This window comes from Phalaenopsis equestris, unplaced genomic scaffold (assembly GCF_001263595.1).
Source record: "Phalaenopsis equestris unplaced genomic scaffold, ASM126359v1 Scaffold000274, whole genome shotgun sequence".
Classification (NCBI taxonomy): Eukaryota; Viridiplantae; Streptophyta; class Magnoliopsida; order Asparagales; family Orchidaceae; genus Phalaenopsis; species Phalaenopsis equestris.
In genome coordinates, this window is record NW_018164716.1 from 90,723 (window position 1) to 100,784 (window position 10,062).

A 10,062-nucleotide genomic window follows, 5' to 3' on the forward strand; every position below is an offset into this window, starting at 1 on the left:
TAGACCTCAACCAAAAGTGAGGTCAACAACATTATAGATAAACTAATTTACTGAATTACTTCAAGATAGGTATGGGTAGTTCATCAATGGGAAAGATTAAGGGGCAATTACATACATACCACCCAATTCTTATGCATTTACAAATCTTTGATGTCACAAGTTTCCCTATTTTAAATTTGGGAAATTTACATTCATAGCACACAATTTATATCTATTTACATCACACTTAAACTTTAATATTTACATATATAACTCTTTAGTGTTTTAAACCAATACATTGAAAGGTGGTAATAGTGATATTTTTTGTGTAATATTAAAAAATTGACTGATATATGTGTAAATATGAAGGGTTTGAATTTTTCCTACGAGTCATGTTAAATGTGGATTTCATAAATCAAGCAAAAGGATGGATTTAATAAATCTGAATTTATTAAATCTTAGTAAAGTAAAATCCTTCGTGCGGCCAACACCTCCTTAGAGATAGAGTAAATTATTCTATCAGGAGTCCTAATGTAGAGGAATGTTTAGACGCTAATAATAGCTTGATACGTGGCTTTCACGGACCCGCTGAAACCTCCGAAAATAAAAAAGAGAACGAGCGCTTGGCCTTGCCCAACCCGAATATTTACTCATAAAAGTTTCGCTTCCTTTTTTTTTTTTTGTCGCACCCAACTGAATAAGAATTGTTCTATTGGTTTAAGATTTACAGCTTCGATGGACTCCTCGCCGAACAACGATATGCTCGACGTCTTGCAACCATCATTTTCGCTGGACTTGGAAGATGAAGTGAGTTTAGCTAAAATTTGAAAGGTTTTAGTTTTGTTTAGCTCAAACTTGCTTCTTTGTTGTTTGCTTGGTCTGATAATGGTGTTATTTTTATAATGTATGTTATTTTTATTTATTTAGGGTTTAGTGAGATTGAAGCTAGGTTTAACTTTTGCCACTGGTGTTGTTTAATGGTAAAATTTTAGTGTTATTCGCATGCAGGCTTGCTAGGCTAGATTGTGTTATTGTGGTGTTACGCTAGGTTTTATTGTGTTAGTGTGATGTTATGTTGGGTTACTGTTGTATTTTTTTGGATTCATGTTTACTTTTTGTCAATGTGGTATAATAGTGGTTCTATTCAGATTTAAATGGTATTGGTAATATGGTGTATTTTTTGTCATTGTTGTTGTGTTATTAAACTATTTTGTTGTGTTATTCTTCCAATATTGCAGTGTTATTATTAGTCTTAGTGGTGATACTGATATGTTTTTCTTCTGTATTATGTTGGTTGTTGTTGTGGTGTTATTTCATAATTTTTTTATGATGTTGTATGGTATCGGTGAATTGTTATTATTATGAATGTTAGGTTATACTGTGTTATTCTAATGTTATTTTGTTGTTTAGTTTGGGTTACGCTGTGTTATTCTTTGCTTACAGTGGACTTAATTTGTGGAAATGTGCAGTCATGTGAGCAGAGAACTATTTGCAGTGATCCAATTGCAGAGAAGTTTTTTTTAGCACCATCATCCACAGTGAGGAAGAAGCTTATGAAATTTATTGTGCATATGCACATCATATAGGTTTCAGTGTTCGGAAGGACCACAGTAGTTATTGGCCAAATTCAAAGATTTCCTTTACAAAAAAGCTGGTCATAAGAAGGAGGCTAACCTCATGAATACAGTAAAGTATAGAAAGTTAGACACGATGACTGGCTGTCAAGTTATGGTTCGTTATGCAGTTGACCTTGAAGGCAATTGGACAATAAAGAAATTCATTGAAAGTCATAACCATCCCTTGGCTGAATGTGGTGATAAGCATCGTCTTCGTTCCAGTAGAAAGATAATTAACTTAAATGCAGATGTCCTGAGATCAATGACAGGAACAGGTATTAGAGTAACGAACGCAAATAAATTCATTGCTACGGAGGTTGGGGGAGTGGAGAATTTGGAATGCACGAAGAGATATGCGTTCAATTTCATTCAAAGAGAAAGAAGAGAAAAAATTGAACAAGGAGATGTCAATTCTCTAATATAATTTTTTTATGGGGAGGTAAGCCGACAATAGCATGTTTGTATGGGATTTCCAAACTGATGAGTGTGGTATATTAATAAGTTTTTTTTTGTGAGATGGGTTATCCAGACTGGATTATGACTGTTTTGGGGATGTAATCATTTTTTATACAAGCTACAAATTAAATAAGTATAACTTATGCTGCACTCCTTTTGTGGGAGTGAACCACCATTGGCAAAACGTTCTGTTTGAGGTTGGTTTTTTGTCCGAGGAAACTATTGATTCTTTCAGATGGTTATTCAAAGCTTTTACAATAATAATGGGAGACAAGCATCTATTAAGCATTTTCACTGAACAGGACCAAGCAATGGCAAGGGCTATTGAAGAATGTCTCCCACAAACACAACATAGATTATGTCAGTGATATATCTACAAAAAAATTACTTCAAAAGTGCATTATGGAGTTTCTCTCAAGAGCGTTACCGATCTTTTTTATAAATGCATGAGTAAATGTGATTCGGAGGAGTTCGAAGAAATTTGGTCCTTAATGATGTTAGTGGTTGACCTATACAATAACGTGTGGTTGCATGAGATGTACAAAATCAGACACAAATGATCCACTGCCTTCAATAAAAAAATATTTGGAATGAGAATCCTATCAACTCAAAGAAGTGAGTCAACCAATAATATATGTCATGGTGTTTCAAAGCTCACAAGCTCGCTGATAGTTTGTTTTATCGGTCTTGAATAAGCATGAAATCATGGCGCAGGAACGAGAAGGACAAAGATTTTAAATGTAGTCAATCTATCACTACGCCGATGGTTGGAGCCAACCCAGTTTTGAGACAAGCTTCCTTATTTTATACAAGGAAGCTTTACTCAATGTTCGAGCAAGAGCTGCTTAATGGGTTATGTGGACTCACACTTGAATTCTCCGCCGATAGCGGGTTCAAATATTATATACGCAAATTGGACATTGATGACACATCCAAGACATGGGTTGTGAATATTGACAATGTTAACTCCAATGTCACTTGTGGTTGCAGGATGTTTAAAAAGAAGTGGTTGTTGTGTTCGCACGCACTACATGTTCTTAGTGTGGTTAAAATAAATATCATTCCTGAATATCATTCCTGAAAATATTTGTTATTGGTTATTGAGATGGTCTAATCATGCAAAAAGAGACATCTATAATAGGTTTGAATACAAACATCTAAGGGAGTCCCAACTGATGGCTATTTCTTCAAGTGGCCTCCTATTTCGTTCACAATCTCAAAAATTTGTGTACCAACTAATCAATAAAGCACAATGAGATGAATTTACCGAGCTGATGTTATGGGAAACATTTAAAAAGCTATCTGTAGATATTGATGAAGCAAAAGTTGGAGAAACACCTATTGTTAGGAGAAAAGCAAAGAAGAAAAAGCAATCAAATATTGAATGTAATGTGGCTGACCCAACAAAGAGGAGGCCAAAAGGTGTTTCTACTTCTAGGCCGAAAGGATATTGGGAGAAAAATAAGAGATCAAAGAGTATATTTCTCTACATTAAATGAACTGCTTCGATCTAAGTTTTATTTCTCTTATCTACACATAAGCTCTTCTTGCAGGAAAAGACCTTGAAGAGTCAATAAGACGGGAACTTGTTATTCTATCTGATCCAATGATGCTTCACAGTCTAAGTCAGATATAAAAATGAAATTTAACATGTTTTTCATTAGAGTTTTTTAAATCTGTTTTTCTGAAAAGTGTTTTCTTTACAACATGACAGGATTTTTTTTCCTCGCAAATATCATCTCAAACATTCATCAAACTATTTATGGATTCCATAACTCAGCTCTGATGTATTACAAATCAAAAGTATTTGTGTTTCAACTTCGATAATTATCGTGTTGTTTATGTTACTGATGTAATACGTTGGTTATGGTGTTGTTAATGTTACAGAATTAATATTTCTGCAAATACATGTAAAAATCATTCATATTGCACATTAATAATACACATACACTACGATAACCGTCCAATAACATGTCGATAACACCTTAATAACACATCGATAACACCTTAGTAACACATCAACAACACCTTAATAACACAACAAATATCGAAAATAACATTATTATCAATACCTCGCCATGCATTAGGCCGGCCTAACGTACTCCGAATAATCTTTCCACGTTACTTTCATCCGCGACTACGTTACTTTTCTTTCTATATGTTTTATTCTGTCGTTCTGCCACGTTATGTAAGTCTTCTGCGTCCGTTAAAGCCAACGTAACGCATTGGGAATATTCTTCCTGCGTTATTTATTTTGCGATTGCAATATTCTTCATTACCGCTGCATTATTTTCACATTCTTCTGTGTTATTAATATAATCCACGCGATCAAATCTCGCATAACGTGATCCGAATATTCTGCATGCGTTATTTCCAATTTCCTCTACGTTATTTAATCATTCTACTGCATTATTTATCATTACCGGTATGTTATTTCCCATTCCAGCTGCATTATTTATCTTTTGAAGGAGTATAAGAAGCGCGTTACGTGCTTTGAATATTTCGTAAGCGTTATTTTGGCTTTCCCGTGTGTTATTTAGCCATTCAATTGTGTTATTATGCCTTCCTTAGTGCATTATTTAGTCATTCAATTGGTATATATCACGCATAACGTGATCCAAACATTTTGTCTGTGTTGTTCCGGCTTCTCACTGCGTTATTTAGGCATTGTATTGCGTTATTTATCATTATCGTTATGTTATTTCCCATTTCCATTGTGTTATTTAGGCATTGTACTGCATTATTTATCATTATCGCTGTTTTATTTCTCATTTCCACTGTGTTATTATGCCTTCCCACTACGTTATTCCGCCTTCCCACCGCTGTGTTATTTCCCATTCCGGCTGTATTATTTATCTTTTAAAGGAGTATAAGAAGTGTGTTACGTGCTTAGAATATTCCCTAAACGTTCTTTTGGATTCCCCGTGCATTATTTATCCATTCAATTGTGTTATTATGACTTCTCTAATGCATTATTTAGTCATTCAATTGGTATATATCACGTGTAACGTGATCCGAATATTTTGCTTTCCCACCGCGTTATTTAGGCATTATACTGCATTATTTATCATTACCGCTGTGTTATTTCCCATTTCCACTGCGTTATTATGCATTCCCACTACGTTATTTGTCATCCCACTGCGTTATTTCCCATTCCATATGTGTTATTTCCCATTTCCATTGTGTTATTTCCCATTTCAACTGCGTTATTATGCATATAAATAAAAATCATAGCTTATATGCATATAAATAAAAACCATAACTATTACTTTATATATTATTCGTCTTACTATATACAAAGCAGAGTTCAACAAACATGTCTTTAGCAAAATTAAAAAGCACAGTTCAAAATCAGATGCAATATCTTTCAGGCGAATATTTAAGATGTTTGGCGAGCCCACATGCAAATCGTATATGCAAACTGCGTTATAAATTGTACTATAAGATCTTGCCAGTTTGAGTGTTGTTTCCATTCGATTGTACCAACTTGTACTAAGGCTTCCCTATACTTACAAACAAACCTGCCACAGTCGTGGTTGTTACTTTGGGTTGGAACATTTCGAGGACATGACATTTGTCATTTCTTTATGTCGGTCTGAAATATTCCTTCAGTATCATTAGCAAAATGTTTGATCTGTAAATGTAATCAAGGAGTGAGCCATATATAAAACATTAGTATTGTTGTTTGCAATAAAGATATTGAATTCCATATGTACACCGTGTCGAATGGACTTACAAGTTCTACAACAACCGCTTTATGCATCGGGTTAGACAGTGAGTCATATATTTTCCATTTTCTTCCTCTCAGCTCCTCTACTAACAAAATCCAATGTTGACGATCAATTATAAAAAATAAAACGAGGTCATTATTTTTAATTGCTTCCTTTGTAATGCCTTCAGTAAATCCTTCCGTAAAAGATTTTACCGTCTTTAACATCTAACATCTTTAAAAAAAGAAAAAACAGTAAGCACAATTTAATTAGTCTACAATGGAAGAGAAGCTTTCACAACAATCGAATAAATTAAAAATTTAGAATTACCATATATAGTGGGGACACATATATGTATTTTTTGTACATTTCAGGTGACTATTTCCTTCTTTCAGCCAACATAGTGGCAAACATATCTACATGTTCATTCTCGAACCACCGATTCATTAATATATCCTCAAGTGCACCACGCTCTAGAACGGTTGTCTCCCTGCTTAGGATGATATCATATCTGCATCGTTAAAAGAGATTATTTGTTACAATCTAACGATGAAATAGAATATTTTTGCTACAATCTAACAAAGAATGTTTACTTACACCCAAGAGTAGCTGGCAATACATCTATCTATTACATCTCGCATTTCAATTGGAAGCATTGATCTAGCAGGATAATCAAGTGCAAGTGTTGGACCCGCAACACGAGGCTACAACAGAATTGAAGATATTTAATATATCAACTTATTTCTAATATTTGATTAAGTGTAACCATAAATAATTAATATTACCACTATAGCGTATGCATATGATTGGAGCTCTGGCTCGACACATCTATCACCTCTAGATTGGGATTTTCTTTATCATCAATATATATTACTGAATCTCTTGTCATTCCAGCAAAGCTATCTGCACTATGTAGATATTCTCCTCCCGCTGGCTCTCCAACTCAAGTATGTACATCTTCTCCTACTGCTGGCTCTACAACTGGACTATATACATATTCTCCTATTACTAGCTCTTCAATTGGACTATGTACATCTTCTCCTACAACTGGAGTGCTAGAAGGATCTAAATGGGACAACACGCTAAGAGCCTGCAAAACAAATTTAATTTTTCCCGAAACAAAAAAAAAATGACATATTAGAAGATAGATTTGTGAATACTGTTTACTATATGAGCTAGCGATTCTAGAACACCCTTCACTGATCGTTCAACCTCTTCCGGATCTTCCTCAAATGTCGCATTGCCCGTTATTCTTTCCAGAGACTCTCTTATTGTATCATCTCGATCTTTAGTTTGTACAGTTATATTGTCTTGATGTGGCTCAGCAAAAACATAAATTTTCTTTCTTCTCTTTAGTTGGTATGTGCACTTGGGTGAACCGACAGCCCTCCTCCTTCTCTGGGTGGATTTAACACTTCGAGCAGAGGATCTGTGTTTTCCCGTTGTCTGTGCATTAACTTCCTTATCTGCTTTGGTTCTTTGCAATCTTTCAACCATAGCAGTTAAGTTCTGTAATGACTCCCCAACATAATTCATTTGTTGACTCATTCTATTCATGGTTTCATGCAATATAAGAGTAGACTTTTCTTGACCTTTCAAAAGGTCGATTATTATTTTGAATTCTTGATTAGATATTTTATGCGTCTCTTCTGGGGTGGTCTCGTTGGAAAAAAAATCGGCCCCACGCTATGGGATAATGGTGAAGATGGTCCGACAGTTGTTTCTAGATGGACAACTCTGGCAGGGCTAGGTAGTCCCTCTTCTGGGTTGGACAGTAAGTGTTGCTCGTACTCTTGCAAATCGATGAAGGAATCATTAACCTGCAGCACCATCAAAAATGCTCATAATGAATTCCAAATCAATGACATGAATGACTAAGTTAAACATTCAAATTTTTCATGAAGTAAATGTTTCACCTTTGCACAACCAAGATTTCTGAACGCCTCACGAATCTCTATTGTTGTCCAACCATGATTTGTTGGCCACCTTAGCATGCAAGGCCTAACCTCCGGAACATGAGGAGTAAACACGGAGGTGTGCTCGTAAAATCATAGCTGCAGAAGTCTCATATCAGAAAAATGAATGTAAAAAAGAGAAATGTAAAAACAGATAAAACTGCATCGGAATGAAGATTTATTTTTGTAAACAACATAATACTTATAGTTAAAATAAAAACAAAACCCTGGATGTATCCCATCAACTGATTTCGTTGTAATTTGGCAGCGAAGATGCTAACTTGATCGAGGATGAAGTCACAAATCTATCTACAAAAAAGTTATTTTAAAAGTGCATTGTAGAGTTTCTCTCAAGAGTGTTACCGATCTTTTTTATAAATGCATGAGTAAATGTGATTCATAAAAGTTTGAAGAAAGTTGGTCCTTAATGATGTTAGTGGGTGACCTATACAATAACGCGTGGTTGCATGAGATGTACAAAATCAGACACAAATGATCCACTGCCTTCAATAAAGAAATATTTGGAATAAGATTTTACTTCTTTCCAAATGGTTAGGATAGAATTTTACTTCTTTTCCACCCATTCTGAAGACCCTCCTTTCATTATCCCAACATCTCAGAATGTGTAATGCCAACACATTGTCCTGTGGGTATGGAGGCATATCAAAGAAGTGAAAGACATGCATTTCTTTCAACGAATTCACTGTCTCTTTTGATACAAGATGTTTGATAGAATCCAAAGCACCCCTTACTCCTTATTGTAGATGGACGACACCTACAGTTGAATGTCCTTGCGTTCATCAACCTACAAATGAAAAAAAATAAAATAAGTTCCATAAAAGACATTTTGAAAGAAATACATCACATATAACACCATGAAAGCCTTGAGTTACACCCAAAATCAAAGCAATACAGCTCATATACAATTATATTACACAACAGCTAAAATAACACCAATTATATAACACCTAAAGCAAAGTCAAACAACAATTATACATATAACACACGCTAACACAAAAATAACACCATCAATATTCAACTGTGTTATTCAGTTATTAATGAGTTTCTATGCATATAACACCAAGACAACGTTCAATAACACCAAATATAAAAGCAATACAACACATATGAATTCCTGACACATCAGCAAAGGATAATCGGTGTCATGCATTCAATAATATCCATTTACACAATCATAACACACTCTAAACAACCACTATGTGGTTCACTGCCATTTCACACATCAATAACGCCAAAAGCAAAGCCCTAGACCACATATACAACTTTAATACACCAGATAAATAAAACATGCGTATTATTAATCAGAATAACACACAATAACACAACAATAACACAACAACAACATATCATTAAAACAGAGAAAACACAGTATTCATGTGGCTATAACACGGAGATATCACATCTATAACACATCAATCACAAATGTTTTATATATATACTAATCAATTATAAATACTACTAATCAATTATATATATATATGATGAGTAATATTTTTAAAAAATTGAATTGACTACAAGGCTACCAAAATTTATAATCAATTAAAAGAAGTTAATGAAGAAAATAGAATAAAAATTATTAAATTAGATTCAAATGATGATTTAAATATTTCCCCAATATTTAACATCTTATAGCTACATGATTAGGGCTTTCAAAACGACTCTTTGTTCGTGAACGGCTCGTGTTCGGCTCGCTAAGCAAACGAGTCGAATACAAACACACTTTTTGAGCTCGAAATATAAACGAGCCAACACGATGAGCCTGGGCTCAGGTCGTGTTCGGCTCGTTTACACCCCCATCCATTAGGTATTGATCGCTAACATCCTCAACTCACCTTATTCCTTCTCTAACTAAATATTGGGATGCGGCGAAAACTACAAATTAGAAACATTATATGCGACACTTCACATAAAACCTATGCATTAATGGGCCGATGAAAATTCGATGAAGATCTCACCATTAACAAAAAATTAATGAAAAATGTGAAGATAATTTGTTATAAATATTAAAATGATTTTTTTTACAAAAAATGAAAAATAAAATATTAACTATGCTTTAACTATTTTTTTTAAATTTAAAAACTATATCAAAAATATTATTATGAGCCATAAATTCTAAGAAAATTCAGATTATAAAAATAATTACTATTATTTTAAATTCAATTAATGGATTTAATTATTATTATTTTGAATGTTCCTATTAAAACAATATATTTAATTATTCAAATTTTGAATGAAATAACTAACTTTAAAATTATTATTTCCAAATTTTAAATAATCAAATTATCATTTTACAATTGCATTCAAGTAATTAATAATAATTTCATT

The 10,062-nt window shown here is 33.7% G+C and overlaps 1 protein-coding gene and 1 long non-coding RNA gene across 2 annotated transcripts in view; one reads left to right on the forward strand and one right to left on the reverse strand.

Moving 5' to 3' along the window:
• LOC110024777 (1,4-dihydroxy-2-naphthoyl-CoA thioesterase 1-like) overlaps positions 1-1,565 on the forward strand; it is a 3,410-nt gene extending 1,845 nt beyond the window's left edge. The window contains exons 3-4 of the mRNA XM_020724936.1: positions 710-786; positions 1,449-1,565. Coding sequence (XP_020580595.1) covers positions 710-786; positions 1,449-1,565 — 194 coding nt within the window. The remainder of the gene's footprint in view (positions 1-709; positions 787-1,448) is intronic.
• Positions 1,566-5,425: 3,860 nt separating this feature from the next.
• On the reverse strand, positions 5,426-6,903 carry LOC110024781. The gene is made up of 5 exons (XR_002294038.1): positions 6,547-6,903; positions 6,359-6,465; positions 6,092-6,272; positions 5,788-5,995; positions 5,426-5,685 (listed from the first exon to the last, which is right to left on the reverse strand). It is a non-coding gene; the product is annotated as an uncharacterized LOC110024781 (long non-coding RNA).
• Between the last annotated feature and the right edge of the window lie 3,159 nt (positions 6,904-10,062).